The 20,427-nt window shown below is 38.5% G+C and overlaps 1 protein-coding gene across 7 annotated transcripts in view; it reads left to right on the forward strand.

Moving 5' to 3' along the window:
* The window catches only part of ubr5 (ubiquitin protein ligase E3 component n-recognin 5), a 167,208-nt gene that overhangs the window by 45,965 nt on the left and 100,816 nt on the right, over nucleotides 1-20,427 (forward strand). For 5 of the 7 annotated variants that reach the window (XM_043688514.2, XM_043688515.2, XM_043688518.2 and 2 more), the window contains 8 exons: nucleotides 1,954-2,113; nucleotides 2,778-2,927; nucleotides 6,166-6,377; nucleotides 7,467-7,583; nucleotides 7,678-7,788; nucleotides 8,797-8,951; nucleotides 18,566-18,683; nucleotides 19,000-19,184. In XM_043688514.2, coding sequence (XP_043544449.1) covers nucleotides 1,954-2,113; nucleotides 2,778-2,927; nucleotides 6,166-6,377; nucleotides 7,467-7,583; nucleotides 7,678-7,788; nucleotides 8,797-8,951; nucleotides 18,566-18,683; nucleotides 19,000-19,184 — 1,208 coding nt within the window. The remainder of the gene's footprint in view (nucleotides 1-1,953; nucleotides 2,114-2,777; nucleotides 2,928-6,165; nucleotides 6,378-7,466; nucleotides 7,584-7,677; nucleotides 7,789-8,796; nucleotides 8,952-18,565; nucleotides 18,684-18,999; nucleotides 19,185-20,427) is intronic. The other 2 variants (XM_043688516.2, XM_043688519.2) reach the window with 1 other exon arrangement.

Genomic DNA, 20,427 nt, shown 5'->3' on the forward strand with positions numbered 1-20,427 from the left:
GAGACCATGGCTGAAGGAGTGCCCATTGCTCTCAGCCCAGAACTCCACAAGTCACAAAATAAAGTAAAATCTTTGGCAAATTACCAAGATGAAGAGGTAAATACATTTTCCACACCAGATTTAACACAACATGATCAATTAGCCAGATTTCTTAAAAACGTTTATTGGTTTATTCTAAAAACAAAAATCCAAATTTGCTATTTTGGTTTTCTGAAAACAAAAACTTTCACCTTTTATTCTAAAGGGAAAAGGATCAAGTATGGGTGTTCCACAGTCTGTTGCTATGATATTGTGGCACATGTGGGTGCATCAGTAATCATGCACAACTGCCTTTAAAGCTTTTCATTACTGTCTGATTTCTTAGGACATATAATCATGAGACGTACTTTCTATCGCTCTTTGAAATATATTGTTTAACCCTGAACTCAAAAAGTGGGTTTTCTTTTTAGAAATGAGAGAGCAGCTGGTTCGTAGACTTTCCTCCAAATGAACCAGTTCAAACAATAATTGGCAAAGACAGGTGAAAAACACCCCTAATAGAATCGACAGCAAAGGAAGCAGTTTTAAAAAAAAAACTCCAATATCTACAGTGAACTTTGTGCCCTCTTTTGAAGAAGCTGTTCCAGATGTTTTCATAGAATGTGAATTTAGCTTTTCCTTCAAAAGCGAAGTACTTCAAGCAAAATCAAATATGAATTGTTGTGACACTACTTGGAACTCGTTACCGTTGAGCATATTTAATCAAAACTTGAATATAATGAAAAAGCCCTGCAATGCCGATTTTATTTACCCTTGTATGGATCTTTTCCAGTTAAGAGGTACAGTCTGCAAGCTTGCTTCTGAATACTTGGACTGTAATAATTAGCATTGCATTTTGCTGGAGCTCAGGACTGATTTATAGATTACCATCACCTTTATCCAGCATGGGGGCAGACATGGACAGTCATGAGCTGCTTCTCCATAGTCAGAGAGAAAGAGACTAGCAACCAGTTCTAGAAGACCAAATGTGGACTCCCTGGAATGGACCAGACTGAACAGGCCAAAGATAAATCTTGAGACATGAATGGGTCAGTGCTGGCTTTGCTAGTGATGCTTATGTTTCACCATTTTCTTGAAGAATAAACTTGATTAACAAGTTTAATGGAATGGTTGGATGCTGGATCAGAGACTTGTTTCTTGGTGCAGTTGCACAGAGCAAATCACGACACGAAATGACTAAAGATAAAATTTGATACTTGGAAACAGTGCTCCTCATTTTTCATGTCCATTTCATGTTTTTTATGTTTCAATTGACCTTCCAAAATGGCATTTCTGGTTTTAAATGCAAAACTGAAAAATGCAGATGTTACTCTGGGCAGCAAGCATGTAGACAGAGAGACATAGTTAATATTGCATATTATTTACCCAAATCAGTCTCCCCACAGATGCTTCATGGCTACCTGAGTATTTCAGCAACAACTTTTCTTTATATAGTACATCTTAATGTAATGAAACATCTAGAGGTTCTTCACAGAAGCATTATAAAACATTGGGAGATATTGGGTCAGATAACCTAAAGCTTTGGCAAAAAGGTAGCGTTAATGGAGTGCGTTAAAGAATGAAAGCAAGATTGAGATGGCAAGGCATGGGGAAAGAATTCCAAAACTCAGCCTGGGCAACTGAATACAAATCCATCAGTGGTGAGACAGTTATAATTGGGAATGCCTAAAATGACAAAATTCAAGGCATGTCGATGACAGCTGTCGCGTACTTTTTATCTTTGTGAAATGCTGCAAATCTGAAATATTCTGCTTGTCTGTCTTTAGAAAGTTGACATCGTCTTGCCATAAATGTGTTCAGAATCTCTCCAATGTTTATTTTCAAATCTTAAATTATTTGAAACTGCAACTCAGATTTTCATTTTAAACTAAATTCTTCACTGCATACTAATTTTATCATTTACCTTGTCAAAAGGCGCAAGTTGTATTGCAAGGCAAGTCTAGAAGTGTTATTATTCGGGAACTACAACGGACTAATTTGGATGTCAACCTCGCTGTGAACAATCTACTCAGCCGTGATGATGAAGATGGAGATGACGGTGATGATACAGCAAGTGAATCATATTTACCTGGAGGTTTGTGCGCTTGATACTCTGGTTTCAGGTTAAGATTGCTTTGATCAACTCGCATTTTAAGAGTTAACAAAATAGGAGTATGTTGCTGGACCATGTCCAGATTTTTATTTTTTGTAGGCCTCAAGTGTGTATCAAGGAACCTAACGTTCACATGTCAGGTGCATACCCATGTTTCAAGTAATTCACAACTGTCTCAAATTGCTGTTTCTGAAAAAGCTTTGTAAATCAGATTCCTTCCATCCCAAATTCCCCAGTCCCCTCACCCCTCTCAGATGATAATGTTCTGACAAAATATTTTTTTTTGCAAATGCTGTCACCCATTCTTTGTAATATAACTGCAGGCTTTCAGATATCATTTCCTTTTTTCTCAAATGTTCCTGATTGATCCTACACCTTCTATAGATGGGCACCTAATAATTTTATTCAAGAAATGCTTGGTCATACTTAATTATTTGAAATGGCATTGTGCTAAAATTATATAAGATATTGCGCATCCTTCCATGGAGAATGTCACAAAGATCCCTTGTGTTCCATTCACGATTTCCAGTGCTAGGTTGTTTTCTCTATTGTTGAAGGAACAAATGCTCCTCATTTTAGTTTTATTGTGAACAAATTTACTTTGCATTAGATTTGTACTATTGATGTTGCTGTGTTCCCTTCTCAGAGGATCTTATGTCATTACTGGATGCAGATATCCATTCTGCGCATCCGAGTGTCATCATAGATGCTGATGCTATGTTTTCTGAAGATATCAGCTATTTTGGTTATCCTTCCTTCCGTCGCTCTTCTCTCTCCAGACTAGGCTCATCAAGAGGTATTTTGAAGCCAAGATAATTTTACAAGCTTTTCTATATCTTTCTAGGTGTTTTTCCTCCTTGTCCTGCACTTTCAAAAATTAATTGCACTTTGCTTCTGATGGTAAGAGTAGTGAATGAATTTGGGCATTATTTCTTAGTTGTAATGTGGGCCAACTGTATGACTGGGAATATCTCCATAGCAACTGTAGATAAAAACTTTGAATTTGCAACTCCATCTATGTTTTTTTCTTTAAAATCTTAACACAGACTTGAGAGAATTACCTCTCCCAATCGTAGTCTTTCATGGTTTGTGCACTCCTCAAGATATTGCTAGAAGATTCAAGTTCAGTGTTTTGTTATCAAAGTTCCTACATTTACTTAGGTCTTTAACTGCAACTGATCAATTGGTCTGCATTCTTTACTACTTTTGTTCAGCATTATTTGGTATTAATATTAAAGGCTTAAAAAACTTGGTATTTCATAGGTGATCATATGGAAAGTAAATGGACAGGAAAACTTCTTTAGTATTTCTGGTCCATTCAAAGAATATTATGGTACCAATCCATATATTCCAAGAAGGAACGAAAAACCCAGTGCATCTTGTGGGTTGTATTCCAAAAACTGGGAAAATTCTTCACTGACCCCTGTCCCCCATACAATTAAAACTCGAAAAGGAGATAGCTTTAGCCATACTGGTCTATGCAGTGGTGTGTTGGTGTTGGACTAGAGTGACCAAAAGTTCAAAATCACACAACACCAGGCTATAGTCCCAACGGTTTATTGGAAGTACAAGCTTTTCTGACAAAGGAGAGCGCTTGAAAGCTTGTACTTCAAAATAAACCTTTTGGACTATAATAACCTGGTGTTATGTGATCTATGCAGTGAAAGTGATCTCTGCCTCTGCCAGAAACCAATCCAGATTTGCATAAAGACATTTAATAGTGCCATGTCCAAACTTATGTGAATTAGAATTATGGAAACAGCCATTTCATGTCATCATGTCATTTTGTGACTTCCAATTGTAACTCAGTTCTCCCCTTATCTCCATTAAGTCAAGTTGGAGCAAATTGTGAATTCAGACACAATCATTCATGTAAAATTTGAACAGATCTCCCTATGCTAGTGCTCCTTTAAAATATAACGTCTCAACTCATTTCAGCTGCATTGATAACTAAGATGATTTAAACTGGGAATTAATTCAGCACCCTTCCTCCGTACTTTTGATAACATGCTAGTATCGCTCCATTGTGAGACAACCAAAACTATTCTGACTGAAGTCCACTAAGGTATTATATCAGGACAAATAGTGTGCTTTGTCTGAAAGTAGAAATTATAAGGGGAAGACAAATGTACAATTAAAGAATCTTACACATTTTCATGTTCTAAATTTTCATTAAGCTCTTCTCTTAAATGTACAGGCTGTTTATGTTATGTAATTGGTTTAACAAAATAAAACTATTTGATCGTATTGATATGCTTACTTCTGAGCATCTATTTCCTCACCTGCGTAGAAACTGGCAACTTTAAAAATAACACTTGGAACTTCCAATTCAAATATGAAAGAATGATGTGACAAGATTTCATGTTTTACTGTACAAATAAGATAGTAAGAACTTTTTTGTAGCCAACTTATACTTTAAAACATAGAACTTTGTTTTTGCTTGGGACATAACCCAATCGATCCATGTTTCATGTATTTGGTATGCTGCCCTTTAAGTAGACATTCAATGCTCCTGGGGCCTGTCCAAAATGATTCTTGGCTCCTGAGGATTTGCTTCTTCATTTTCCTTTCTCAGCCCGGTAGTATTTAAATCCAGTACTATCTGCTAAAGTAAATGTCTTTTGCTAGAGATTCTCCCTCTAACGCAGACTCTGTTGTATTGTATGTTTCTGCACTCAGACACCTGACCTCTAACTGCTGGATTGTGGAAGACTAACCGTCTTGAGAGTTTTCAGGGATATCTTTTGAAACCCTTCCCCTCTCAGAAATAACATGAATCCCATGGGTCTTTTATTTGGGTAGTAATGGCAATTAGCTATCCTTGAGATTTTCAATGCCGAAACACTCTTGTCTTAGATTTAAATGGACAGTTTAAAGCTCAGTTGTTTACAACACGATATTCTCAACATCTTCCTGGGATTTGGAGACTTCCAATTCAACTACTGTAATTACTTTGCACTTTCGCAGCAAAATAAATTAAACTTTTCTCAAGTGTTTAATTGCCCTTGATTCAGGACAGCTGTCAGGCAGACTTCAGAACAGGTCAGATGGGTCTCTAATTTTACCCGGGTGTAGATCCAAACCAGGTCAAAATTATATAACAGTTGATACCTTAGTTGTTCTTAGTGTTTTAAAAGTGATGTATTCATGATTTTGCCATGGTGCAGGAAGAAAGGGTTTCATACCTTTGCATCGTTGTATAGCAGTGAAATTTGAAGTATTGTTAATCGCTTATAAAGCCAACCTTTACTTCAGTCCATGCAGTGATAGATGAACCTTCATGAATCAGTATGTTTGGTTTTGTCCTCATTTCCACTCAAATGTACAGCTCCAGGGTTAAAACAAACTGTTGCACATTGTGCATTTTAATTTAAAATGCGTAAGTACACTTTTGTAATCTGGTGCCAAGGTTGAATATGCTGTTTCCTTGCTGAAGAAAGTACTGGACTGTGGGACAATAATTGATCCAAATTAAAAGGTGTCAGTGAACGAGCAAAGCAAGAAATTTGTAGTTTGTGTAATATGTTCAAGCTGCAAGAACATACAATACTTTGTATATTTTAAAAACGTTAACTTTTTAATTTTGGCATTCAATTGTGTAATCTTGCATTCAAAGTTAAAATTAAGTACTTGTGCCGAAAATAAAAGGAGAGAGAGAGAGAGAGAGTGGAATTGAAGGCCTTCCTTCCAAGAAGTGTGTGTAACTGGACAACATTCAACTTCAGTGTTCTTGAATGCCTTCTAGCAGTCATTTACAAGTAGACATTGACATTATACTAACAAGCAGTGTTCTATTGACCTGGAATGGTAGGTAGTTTGGGTGAGCATAAATTTTATTTTGGGAGGGAGAGCAATCACAACATATATCAGAAGTGACTGTCCGTTCAGTGGTAGTCCTCGTTATGTTCAATTCGGCGTACTGCAGAGTTGTTACGCACTTGTATTGTGTAACACTGCTTTTAGTTGTACTGTGGAGGGTTTTCCTAGAGATTGGCTTATTTTTATTCCACTGGTGTGACCCCATTGCATACCAGTTCTCCTTCTTCCCTTAGAGAGAGACTCCGATCTGTTGCGTGAACGTGAGTCAGTTTTACGTTTACGTGAAAGGAGATGGCTTGATGGTTCCTCATTTGATAATGAACGAGGCTCCACAAGCAGAGAAGGTGAATCAAACTTGGATAAGAAAAGCCTTCCGGTCCAAAGCCCTGTCTCCTTGGGAGAAGAGTTGCAGTGGTGGCCTGATCGGGTGAGTTTATTAAAAAGAAATTGAAGCTTATACTAGGTTTTGGTAGTGGCAGTATGATGCAGTAACATTTTATAAATTTATGAACAATCTGACCAAGATTTGTCTGGGTAAAGGAGTTAAATTCAGATTAAGTGTGATCGCTATAAGTCTAATACACTTTATTTGCTAATTTGAAACATGGCTGGCAGTTTGAGTAATATTACTAGCTTCGTGTCATGTTCTAATTGAGGGAAATTGAGCATGCAAGCATGAAGTTGAACTCTCTGACATTCAACTGTCAATGAAGTAATTTTCCTGCTGATGTTTTTAAACTTTTCTTTCATTTCCATCATATTACAATTGGCAGAAAACTAAAATTGTACAAACTTTTATTGGCATAATTTAGCACATCTAAATTTCATTTCATCTGTTCTGTACCTAAATTACAGTGCATGATTTGAGTTCTAGGAAGATCACAGCTGGAAATGTGCAGGTTTGTTTATTCAGTTCCATGAGTGATCAATGAGCCACTTGAGTAGCATAAAATGTCAATTAATTTTTAGTATAACAAAATTGGAGCGAACATGGCAAATGATTTTTTTTTAGGATAAGTCCAACTGTTGCTTGTTCTTATTTGAGGTGGAAAATAAATTATATAGTTTTGTTCTAGTGGAATTGAGTGGTGTGGGCGTCTCAGGATTGAAAGGAAAATGCAAATTTATTTTGTTATCTTTATAGGGCCTTTATTTCTTTGACTGTAGAGAATGGGAAACCAAATTTATTTTGAGAAAAATGTTTCGGATCTCTGGTATGGTCAATAAATTTCAGGGAAAATTGATATTTGTTTAATATGAGACTGGATTAATTTCATTAATGAAGTAGACTTCATTAGAATGAAATCTGCAATAGAATCTATAACTCTTCCTCTAAAATTTGTAGCAGGTTTTAGTTTCAACCTGTATCATGCATGTATAGATTTAACAACATTGCCAGGTCAGAGGATATGCCACAATGACGAGTTCAAACGTTGCTGCTGGAAAAGTGGGTTCTATAGACATTTGAAGCAAGTCCGTGAGAGCTAAACCGTTCAAATCCCTTTTTTCTCCCTAGGATGGTACTAAATTTGGAGCTATTGGCGCTCTGTACTCAGAGCTTATAGCTGTAAGCAGCAAAGGTGAATTGTATCAATGGAAGTGGAATGAATCCGAACCTTACAGAAATGCACAGGTATGAATATGTCTAATTTTATTTCCCTCTGATTAGTGTTTAATGGTATATTGTTTCTGTGCTAACTGAATTTTTAAATCTTCATACCCTAAAGAATCCCTCTGTGCACCATCCTCGAACCACACAACTAAGTTTAACCAATGAGAAAATTGTCCTTCTGGCTGCCAATAGTATTAGAGCTACAGTTACAACAGAAAACAGCAAGGTAAGTATAATTAAATTGAAACGTGATTAAAAATATACTTTTGTTTCAAACTGTCACCAAATCTCATTTTTTGTTGTTTGGGTACTTAACTTCCAGATGCGCGGCACGGTGGCACAGTGGTTAGCACTGCTGCTTCACAGCGCCAGAGACCCGGGTTCAATTCCCGCCTCAGGCGACTGACTGTGGAGTTTGCACATTCTCCCCGTGTCTGCGTGGATTTCCTCCGGGTGCTCCGGTTTCCTCCCACAGTCCAAAGATGTGCAGATCAGGTGAATTGGCCATGCTAAATTGCCCGTGGTGTTAGGTAAGGGGTAGATGTAGGAGTATGGGTGGGTTGCGCTTCGGCGGGTCGGTGTGGACTTGTTGGGCCGAAGGGCCTGTTTCCACACTAAGTAATCTAATCTAATCTAATCTTGTACACAGCTTTGGTTTTAAATAATTAATCTTGACTGCTGTATATGTTGAGCATTTTTATGTTTTCGCTTGTGCTTTTTGGTGGCTGAAAATGATCAGTTCATGAATTCCCACTGATTTGTTTTATATTGGCATGCTATTTTGAAGCCGAGAGAGGATTTAATCCAGTTATTCAACTCGCCAAAATAGTTAGCAGCTGCTTGTTGGTTCATTTCTTAAGGCAATGTCTAACCACTCAGAATTGACCTGTCTGCTTTAAATGACTGGAGTTAAGCAATACCCAGGTTTCCCATTCATGTCAATGTCTCTACTTACTGACCAATCAAAATTCTCCTCTCATGCAATGTAAATGTTGGTTTTCTCTTGATATCTTATTCTTGTGAAAAGTCCTGATGAAAGCAAGATGAAAATTTTTGACAAAATAACTTTTTTTTTTCTCAGCAGTACTCAAGTACTATACAACCAAATTAAATATCATGTAGTTTAAAACAAAAACACGTGAAATGGACCAAATTGTGTATAGATAGCCTAATTGTGGCAGTTTTTTAATGCAATGGGAGGCTGTTAATATCTCAGTTGTTCTTCTTGTTTTAGGTTGCCACGTGGGTGGATGAGACATTATGTTCAGTAGCTTCTAAACTAGAACACAGTGCACAATTTTTTCCAGAGTTGCAAGGAGAAAAGATTATATCTTTGCACTGTTGTGCCCTATACACGTGTGTCCAACTGGAAAATAGCCTTTATTGGTGGTAAGTGTTGAATGCATTTTTAAAATCTCATATTGGCAAAGTATATGTATTAGGCTTTAATTAGTCAATTAAACACTACAGTACAATATATAACTTTTATCAACTTTTCTTGCTTTGAACTTGACATTGGAGTTTGTCTAAATGGCTAAATGTTTAAGTGCTATGTGCTTTTTAAAAGAACTACTTAGCAAAATAGAGGATCCAAGAAATTCTGGAGAAGATTAATATTTTATTCATGTAAGTTGCTATAAACTTGATTAAGGACGATACACAAGGATGTTCAGACAATTCTCTGCTGATAATGCTTCACAATCAACCCTTCTAAGGACTGTTCTTTTCAGATGTTAGATGATTTAAAAGCAGTCTTGGTCAATGTTATTCTCACCCCATTTCATCATGCACTCCCTTTTTTCTATTATAAAATGGCAGGAATTGCAACAGTTCCTACCGGTGATTTTATTCTTTGTTGTGTGCATTCTTTTCTCAAACTCTTAGAGTCATAGAGATGTACAGCATGGAAGCAGACCCTTCGGTCCAACCTGTCCATGCCGACCAGATATCCCAACCCAATCTAGTCCCACCTACCAGCACCTGACCCATATCCCTTCAAACCCTTCCTATTCATATACTCATCCATACGCTGCTTAAATGTTGCAATTGTACCAGCCGCCTCCATTTCCTCTGGCAGTTCATTCCACACATGTACGACCCTCTGCGTGGGAAAAGTTGCCCCTTAGGTCCCTTTTATCTCTCACCCTAAACCTATGCCATCTAGTTCTGGACTCCCCCCAACCCAGGGAAAAGACTTTGTCTATTTATCTTATCCATGCCCTTCATAATTTTTGTAAACCTCTATAAGGTCACCCCTCAGCCTCTGACGGTCCAGGGAAAACAGCCCCAGCCTGTTCAGCCTCTCCCTATAGCTCAAATTATCCAACATCCTTGTAAACCTTTTCTGAACCTTTTCAAGTTTCACAATATCTTTCCGATAGGAAGGAGACCAGAATTGCATGCAATATTCCAACGGTGGCCTAACCAATGTCCTGTACAGCCGCAACATGACCTCCCAACTCCTGTACTAATGCTTTCTTTTATTGGTCGGAGTATACCAAATGCCGCCTTCACTATCCTATCTACCTACGACTCCACTTTCAAGGAGCTATGAACCTGCACTCCAAGGTCTCTTTGTTCAGCAACACTCCCTAGGACCTTACCATTAAGTGTATAAGTCCTGCTAAGATTTGCTTTCCCGAAATGCAGCACCTCGCATTTATCTGAATTAAACTCCATCTGCCACTTCTCAGCACATTGGCCCATCTGATCAAGATCCTGTTGTAATCTGAGGTAACCTTCTTCGCTGTCCACTACACCTCCAATTTTGGTGCCATCTGCAAACTTACTAACTGTACCTGTTATGCTCGCATCCAAATCATTTATGTAAATGCCAAAACATAGAGGACCCAGCACTGATCCATGTGGCACTCCACTGATCACAGGCCTCCGGTCTGAAAAACAACCCTCTACCACCACCACCTGTCTTCTACCTTTGAGCCAGTTCTGTATCCAAATGGCTAGTTCTCCCTGTATTCCGTGAGATCTCATCTTGCTAACCAGTCTCCCATGGAAAACCCTCTTGTGCAGATTCAGTTAGTTTCTTGGTAGCTTCAATAGAACTGTTTATTTTTAGAATACCATTTTGTTTGTGCAAAGTGGTATTTCTTTATCTCACTTTACTGAAGTCAGTTGACTTGATGGTTTGCATGATCAACTAACTTATTTTGATCAATAGCATTTTGTTCAAAACTCCAAACATTCTATCAAATAAGTCCATGAAACAACCACCATTTTTGTGATTTCGCTGATTGAGCAGGAGCTAGTCCTGAGCACTTAGAGGAAGTGCTTCACATTCGAATAATGCTGCTAGTTTTCTTACAATTTTAGTTGGCATTAATTGGGGAATGCGTTGACCCAAATTAGCAACACAATGAAATGCTGGTGATAACAGTTGCATCCTTGGTGTTGGGACCAATTTAAGGGCCATTGCTGAGAGAACATTGAGAATGTACACTGTTAAATGTTCAATAATTGACAATTGTTTGATTTGATTTCCTGTTGATTCATAAGAAATTGAAGGAGTAAGATGCCTTTTTCACTCACCCAAGCCTCCATCACCATTCAGTGAGATTATGGCTGATCTGCCAGTGGCTATAGCTGCATTTTCCTGCATGTCTTCCATCCTTTACCGTGTCAATTTATTCACATTATAAAATACACATAACACAATTCTAATGTGAAGAAACTGACTGTCATGGCTGCATTACTTGAACTTTACTCCCCTCTTCTCTCAAATTGGATGCAAGTGTTTTACCCTTTTGGGAAAAAAATGTATAATTTTGATGTTCTCGAGGACTCAACAGTGTGATTGGAAAGCACCCTCTTGCATTGTCTTGCAAACTGTTTAGAGGTAAACCAGCTGATGAGGTTGTACCTGCCAACCCAGATAATAATTCAAACTGGGCGGCACGATGGCACAGTGGTTAGCACTGCTACCACACAGCGCCAGAGACTCTGGTTCAATTCTTGCCTCAGGCGCCTGTGTGTGGAGTTTGCACATTCTCCCAATGTCTGCGTGGGTTTCCTCTGGGTGCTCCGGCTTCCTCCCACAATCCAAAAATGTGCAGGTTAGGTGAATTTCCCATGCTAAATTGCCCGTAGTGTTAGGTGAAGGGGTAAATGTGGGGGAATGGGTCTGGGTGGGTTGCGCTTCGGTGGGTCGGTGTAGACTTGTTGGGCCGAAGGGCCTGTTTCCACACTGTAAGTAATCTAATCTAATCAATTTAATCAAATGCAATAGCAGGCAAATGTATACAATTTCTTTGTTTGAGTACAGCATAGAATAGTACAATATAGAAAAGAATACTTTGAGCAGTAAAAAGTGCACTGAATAACTCAAGTTAGTTAAGATTCACCGTCTTCCTCCGCTTCAGAACCAAAGAACGCGTCCCAGTCTGCTTCATGAATTGTGCAGTCATCTGAATCATCGGCAATCGTGTTGTCAGGAACAGTATCATTCAACAAGTATTGTTATCCCATCAAATACAATGACAATCCCAGACTTCTTGCTTTATGAACATAGAAGCATTGAATATAAGAGCAGAAGTAGACCATCTGGCCCTTAAAGCCTGCTCCACAATCCAAAATGATCATGCTGATCAATCCACTTTACCCTACTCTCACTTTCTCCCCTTATCCTTGGATTTCGTCTGTCTGAAAAGCTGTATCTACACCTATCTTGAAAGTTTTCAACGTGTTGCCCTTAGCAGTGTCCTGTGCCAGGGAATTCCACTGGCTTGTCAGTCACTAGGTGAATAAATTCCTCCACTTCAGTCCAGAAAGGTGTATCCCTTGTCCTTAGACTGTGACCCCTGATCTGGACTCCCTGATCATCAAAAACACCCTACCACTCTGAAAAAGACCCATTTGTCTGAATACCCTGGGTCTGTTTTTGTTGGAGCGTCAGAGACTGAGGTGTGATTTTATAGAGGTGTATAAAATCATGAGGGGCATGTTTAGAGTAAACAGGCAAGATATTTTCCCCAGGATGGGGCAGTAGAGAACGAGAGGGCATCGATTTAGGTTGAGGGGGGAAAAGATTTAAAAGGGACCCATGGGCAACTTTTTCACGCAGTGTGTGGTGCGTGTATGGAATGAACTGCCAGAAGAAATGGTGAAGGGTGGAACAACTGCAACATTTAAAAGGCATCTGGATGGTTACATGGGTAGGAATGGTTGTGCGGGATATGGGCCAAGTGCTGGCAAATGAGACTAGATTAATTTAGGAGATCTGATTGGCATGGGCGAGTTGGACCAATGTGTCTGTTTTCCATGCTGTATATCTCAGTTCTCTGTCCATGTCAGTACACAACGTCTAATCCCATGCACTTTAATTTTGCAAGCTAACCTGTTATGTGGGATCTTGTTGAAAGCTGCCTAAAGCCCCAGTAAATAGCATGCATGCTCTGCTTATCAGTTTTCATGAAGTCTGTGGCCTGTATTCATTTTTACTAAGCTTTTTCTCTTGGTATACCTATAGAAGCTTTTTCCATTTTGTCTATATGTTCCTGACAAGTTTATGCTCATACTTAGTCTCTTTTTCTTCCTTTGCCAGAATCCAAACCGTTCCCATCCCTCAAGCCTGTTGTTTTTTTTCTTTCTTGTCCAATTTGTATTCCTCCTCTTAGGAAATCCTGTAGATTAAATCCAAAGTTAGTGTCCTAGGTCTAACCATCTTCAACTGCTTCATCAATGACCTTCCCTACTTCATAAGGTCACAAGTGGGGAGGTTTGCTGATTGGTGCACATTTGTGATTTGTCAGATACTGAAGCAGTCCATGTTTAAGTGCAACAAGACATGGCCATTTGGGCTGAAAAGTGGCATAACATTCACACCAAACAGCTACCAGGTAGTGACCATGTCCAATAAGCGACAATCTAATCACCACCCCATGTTATTGTTATTGATCTTGCTAAACTCCCCCACTCTGCCATCCTGGGGGTTACCATTGACCAGAAACTCGTCCGGAACCAACATAAAAGTGCAGTGGCTACAAGAGCAGTTCAAAGACTAGGAATACTGCAGTAAGTAACTCACCGTCTGACTCCCAAAGCCTGGACGGCATCTACAAGCCACAAGTTAGGGGTATGATGGAACACTCCTGACTTGCCTGGGTGAGTGCAGTTCCAACAACATTTAAGAAGGTTGAAACCAGGCATGACTAAAGCAGCCTGCTTGATTAGCACGACAGACACCCCCTCCACCATTGATGCTCAGCAATAGGAATTGTACTATCTACAAATGCACTGCAGAAATTCACCAAAGATCCTTGGGCAGCCCCTTCCAAACCCACAACCAGTATCACTGCAGTCTGCAAGTTCCCTTCCAAGCCATTCACCTGATCTGGTCACTGCCTGATTTTGGAATATATAGCCATTCCTTCGGTGTTGCTGAGTCAAAATCATAGAATTCCCTTGCCAATGGCATTGTGGGTAACTACACCTTTTTGGATTTGTTGCTGCTTTGGGATAGCTTTTCTCTTGATTATCACCACTGGCTTCAGCTTTAAGATGTTGCATGTTGAGTGTACTGTTTTAATGGCCAATGACTTCAAAAATACTGCTTTCTCTTTAGCTTTGCTCCCAATTTGATAACCTGTTGGAAATCATGTGAATCCCTTTCCAGTTCTGAATGCAAGGTTCTCTGTATCCATTCTTCTGTTGATATTTCATTACAAACTTTTGAAATGCAATGGGCCTGTATCGTGCTCTGATGAGAGGAACTGAGAGATCTTTAGTCTTCTATCATGATTGAAATTGGTTCTCTCCAAAATTGCAACACACCATCCAGGACCGGCTTTAAACTTGCAATTTAAATTGTCTTGTTTTGAGGAAGAAATTCAGATATGTTTGAGAGAACATCCGTTCTTGCAGTTTCTATTCTTGTGTTTTTCAATTGTGGCTATGTGCTAAATGTTCCTATCTTCGCACATTTATTGTTAGGTGTCTGGCTAAGCTGTAAAGCAAATTTCCTCCAATCTTTAACATTCTTCTTCAATACTTGTGTTCTTCAGTGTTACACAATTATTGTCTCCATTGCAAACTCAATGACTTTAAAGTTTGATTTGGCGGCATATCTGCTGTTCCATCTTAATATCATATTGTCATATTAGAGAATGGATTGGTGGAAACCTAGTGCACACAATGAGGTGGTAATCTGCATAGCATGTGGTGACGTGCAGATATGAAAAACGGAGCAGCCATCTTCACTGGTGTGCTATTCTTATGCTTAATGGCAGCAAATGAGTAGTGCATAAAAAGTTTGCTTTTTTATGACAGAATTATGGGATTGACTTTTACAGTTGAGTAATTATTGTTTGAGCAAATTCAGTATGTTTTGTAGCATGGGAACTAACTTGCCTATTCTTTGCCATGGCAGCAGTCTATAATCTTTAAACTAGATCAAAATGAAGTGGTTGGGAGAGACTTGTGGAGCTTTGTGGCCTGGTTCTGTGCTGTAAATTCTGTGTGAACTGATTCCTGATGAGTCACCTTCCAAAGCTCAAGGCTGTTGTCCTGTGAGCTAAACCTCTGCAGGTTCGATCTAATGTTTACCTGCTTCAGAACCCTCCTTTCTTTACATGGCAAAATATAAACTTGAACAAAGCTCTGTGCTCATATGTGCTGCCAAGTAGCAAGCCGTATGGAGTCTTGACCTTTGCACCAAGGAGATCAAATCTAAAAGTGTGGCCTTATTTAAGGAGGGATGCATGTACTTTGGAGATAGTTCTGACAATGTTAAATTCCTTGATAATTGAACCTGTACTCATTTGATTTGGAAGAATATGAGGTGATATTATTGAAGCATACAAGATTCTAAGGGGTTTGACAGGGTAAATACTGAGATGATGTTTCCCTTTTGGGGGTATCTAGAGCTAAGGGGTGACAATTTAAATTAGGATCTCCCATTTAAGGTTGAAGTTAGCAATTTATTTTCTCAAAGGGTGATTACCATAAGTACTGTACTCCACCCCAGAGGACAGTGAGGATTGGATCGCTGAACTTATTCCAGACTGAATTGGGCAAATGTGTAATCTTTATGGGATTTCAGGGTTTTTACAAGTCAGCCAGGAAAGTATAGTCTAAACTCCAATGAGGTAACGCAATTTATTGAATAGTGGAGCAGACTTGAAGTGCCAAATAGCCTACTGTTGATCAACGTACTGTTGATGTACTTTTTGTTTTTTGCAACATCTAACATTTCCTACTTTTTTTTTCAGGATACATTTAATTTATTTTGAAGTTGATGTCAAAACGGCTGGTGTATAATTCTAGTTAGTCATAGAGTTACATTTGACTTTCTTGTATTTCGATCTTGATTGCTACAGGATGAAAAGCTTTGACTTGATGTTTCTATTTCACAATTTTTAAGGCCTATACTTCCCAGGGAATTAGTTTAAATTTTATGGATTTAAACCACATGCTGTTCTTTCTTAACTTATAACTAATAATTCACTGAGAGTATTTCTTGGGATATGACTGATAACATTTCTTATCTCTATCAGATTGCCAGCTGGATGCCTTCTGATTCTTTAGAGTTCTTGCCCTCTACTTCCCGTAGAAGGGTAAAATTCAATCCTTTGATTTATTGTTGTAAATAAAGTCTTTTAGGATATTTGCTCTTCCATGCTTAGAGTCTTTGAGGTATACAGCACAGAAACAGACCCTTCATTCCAACTTGTCCATGCCGACCAGATATCCTAACCCAATCTCGTCCCGTTTGCCAGCACGTGGCCCATATTCCTCTAAACTCTTCCCATTCATGTACCCATCTAGATGCCTTTTTAAATGATATAATTGTACCAGCCTCCAGCACTTCCTCTGGCAGCTCATTCCATACATGCACCACCCTCGTGGTTTTGTAAATCTCTATAAGGCCTCCACAGCTCCAGGGAAAACAGCCCCAGCCTATTTAGCCTCTCCCTATAGCTCAAATCCTCCAACCCTGGCAACATCCGTGCAAATCTTTTCTGAACCCTTTCAGGTTTCAGAATGTCCTTCCAATAGGAAGACCAGAATTGAACACGGTATTCCAAAAGTGGCCTACCAATGTCCTGTACAGCCAAAACATAACCACCTAACATTTATATTCAATGTACAGACCAATAAAGGAAAGCATACCAAACACCGCCTTCATCATCCTAAATACCTGCGACTCCACTTTCAAGAAACAATGAACCTGCACTCCACGGTTTCTCTGCTCAGCATCACTCCCTAGGACCTTACCATTGAGTGTATAGGTCCTACCCTGATTAGCCTTTCCAAAATGCAGCACCTCACATTTATCTGAATTAAACTCCCTCCACCACTCCTCAGCTGTTTGGCCCTCTGGTCAAGATCCTGTTGTACTCTGAGGTAACCTCCTTCACTGTCCACCAAACCTTCTATTTTGATATCATATACAAACTTAGTAACTATACCTCCTATCCAAATCATTTTATATAAATGACAAAAAGCAGTGGACCCAGCACTGAACCTTGTGGCACACCACTGGTCACATGCCTCTGGTTTGAAAGGCAACCCTCCACCATCACCCTCTGTTTTCCACTTCAGGCTAATTCTGTATCCAAATGGATAGTTCTCCCTGTATTCCGTCTACCATGAGGAACTTACTTAAGTCCATATAGATCATATCCACTGCCCTGCCCCCATCAATCCTCTTCGTTAATTCTTCAAGAACCTCAATCAAGTAAAAAATCACATTGCAGCAGGTCATAGTCCACAAGGTTTATTTGGAAGCACTAGCACTGAGTGCTGCTCCTTCAGGTGGTTGTGGACTATAAGATCATCAGATGCAGAATTTATAGCAGAAGATTACAGTGTTATACAATGATATATTGAACAAACCTGGAATGTTAAGTCTTTCATCTTTTAGAAACCTGGGTTGCAGGTTTTGGTTCATTAATATGTAAATTCCAGAATTACGTTTAAGTCACATTCTTGAGATAACTTAAGGTTTTATAACAAAAAGTGACATCTCAGCTCAGACAATGCATTCAGTCAAGAGTTTGTCTGTATCCCAATCTTGAGCCAGACTGGTTCTATTTCCAAAGGGGAATTTTAAAAATATTACGTGTCATGACTGCCTGCAGTTTGTCCACTTTTTGAGCAAAATAGAATGTTTCTGCAAATACAAATTCACCCCATAGGGGGGTGTATAGGTGTGATGGAGTATAAACCTGAGTGTGTGTGTGTGTGTGTGTGTGTGTGTGTGTGAGAGAAAATAGTGTAATGGGGTCACCTGTATTGTAACATGAACCCAAGATCCCGTGTATCTCTTGCATCCAACAGTAAGAGCACATCATACTAAAGGCCACTCTTGCTTCTTAACTACCTACAGACCCAGAAAATAAGACTGTCTTACTGCTCTAAAAAATACTGTACCAGGCTAAGTTAGTACCTACGTTTTATATTTTTAAAACTTAATCAAGAGCCATCTCAATAAAACACAATCAAAAAAGAATGCACTCTACTCACTGTTATATCAAGATTATGCTTAAAAACTATGCACTTAACCTCACAGCACAGGAGAAGTTTCCTCCGCAAGTTCCTTCCAGGTCAGCTGTGAATTTTGCTGTTTGTTAATTTTTCTTAGATGTACTCTGATGTCCAGAAGTACTTGAATTTAAACAGCAAAGGCAGTAACTATGCAGATTCGCTGCTGTCAGACCATGTGGTCTCTGTCTGTGTCTCTTTCTTATATTTTAAAGTGCAGTTGTTTTGATCTTTTTACCCCAAAGTTCCAAAACAATGCAACAGCTTAAAAAACAGTAATTACTGCTCCTGGAATTGGAGGCAATCATCTCCAACACTTAAAATACTTCAAAAAAGGAGCAGATCTTATAGCCACGGTTTTTTCTTGTCTTTCATCTTGGATTACCCAGAATGTTGTTTAAAGTGCATGCTTCAACTCCAATTTATTGAAACAGTTTAGATGTAATAAGGAACTTCATTTTACCTAACCTTGCTGAATCAGGTGATCTTTTTTTCCCCCACTTTAGGGGAGTAGTGCCTTTCAGCCAACGGAAAAAAATGCTCGAGAAAGCAAGAGCCAAAAACAAAAAACCAAAGTCCAATACAGGCATGACATCGATGCCCAATATTACTGTTGGAACGCAAGTAAGGAGAATCATCTTTTGTTTTCCAAATAAATTCTTTAGCCTTAATCTAAATCTTAATTTACATTGCTGTAATATGAGACTTTGATACTGTTTATTGTTTAATTTTGTAAATGCACAGACTAAAGGTGCTTGTGCTGCAGAAAGAAGGGAAGGAATATTTAACTCAAACTTCAATTGTGCTTTTTATGCAGATGATTCAACTGTGTACCTTAAAATTGAAGCAATATTTTCAATTTTAAATGCAAACCGAAGTTAAATTAGATTAACTAATTACTTCCAAATTACCAACTTGAAATATGTTTTTATTTTATTAGGTGTGTTTGAGAAATAATCCACTTTACCATGCTGGAGCAGTAGCCTTTTCCATTAGTGCTGGCATTCCAAAAGTTGGTGTGCTGATGGAGTCAGTTTGGAATATGAATGATAGCTGTCGATTCCAGCTGAGATCACCAGAAAGTTTGAAAAACTTGGAAAAATTGTCCAAAAGCACGGAAAATAAGTAAGTCACTAATGTAATGCTATATCTTGTTTATACTTGAAATGTCTCAATCTGGTAGTTCTCTTGACTCTCCTCCTGTTTGTCAATCCTTGTGGAGATTGAAGTACAATATGTGCGTAACTGTTAATTGAATGAAAATTAGTTTTGTTTGTTCTTCAAAACCCTGAAGAATTATGTGTCATTCATTGTCACTGCCCACTCTCATTAATCTAAAGCATAAGTAAATGTGACTTGATAAAGTGCTTTGTAAACCCTACTCTGATTCTCAGTGGTGAAGTTTGTTGTTTCTCTGCTACAGTGTTTTGATTTTTTTAAAAAGACATAATTATTAATACTACATTTTTAATTCTTTAGCTTTGTTCAGCAAGTAGCATTCTTACTTTCAAGTTAAAAAGTTTTGCATACATTCCATGCACTGGTATTTGAATGTATAATCAGTGCAGCACTTCACTGCTGTGTAAAGGACGTACTTTTTTTTAATTAGAAGTGACATACTTCAGGTGAAACATTGATCTGGAATGCAAGGTGAATATTTGCTTGATGGGCAAAGTTGCATCAGTTTAAATTGTACTTAGTATCAACTATTAGATTTCATTAGATCTGAAAAATGATCTCTAGAAGTCAAATTTTGCTCTGTGGAGAGTGAACAGAACCAGTCATTCATTGTCCTTGCCCATTAACTAATTGTGGACTTTTGGAGTAAAGTTTGAACTTCGATAAGAGACTGAGTATTATGAAGTCGAGGCACCAGGAGAAGCAGGTCTACAGCTCCATAAATGGTCAGATTGAAGAAGCATTTGATGTACAGAGTCAAATCCAAGTCTGTTTGAATTATATGCCGTATATTCTACAGTACTAGATTTAATGTCAGGGTACAGAAAGTGAAAAGGAAGGGGAAAATTGTATTGAGAAATATAATTGTTTTCAACAATAAACTAAAGAAGTTAGACTCCACACTGTAAAAGTTATATTTCAAGATTAGAGAGTTTTGTTTTAAGTAGTCATTAAGAAGTGCAAAGGATTTTTTTCCTAGTGGTTTTAGCGCATACATTTCTGGTAAGTACATCAAGCTGTCTTTGTTCAAGGTGCTTGAATCAGATGCATTTTTGAGCTTCTGGAGCAGCATGCTTTATACAACAGCATCCAGATTTTCTTTCTTAACTACATGCCCAATCAGTGGAATTTGCTGCCTGATTTCCTGGTAACTAAAAGTGAATGCCATTGGCCTAATTTCTACTTTTGC

This window comes from Chiloscyllium plagiosum, unplaced genomic scaffold (assembly GCF_037043375.1).
Source record: "Chiloscyllium plagiosum isolate Xiang-an unplaced genomic scaffold, Cpla_swu_hap1 HiC_scaffold_4, whole genome shotgun sequence".
Lineage (NCBI taxonomy): Eukaryota > Metazoa > Chordata > Chondrichthyes > Orectolobiformes > Hemiscylliidae > Chiloscyllium > Chiloscyllium plagiosum.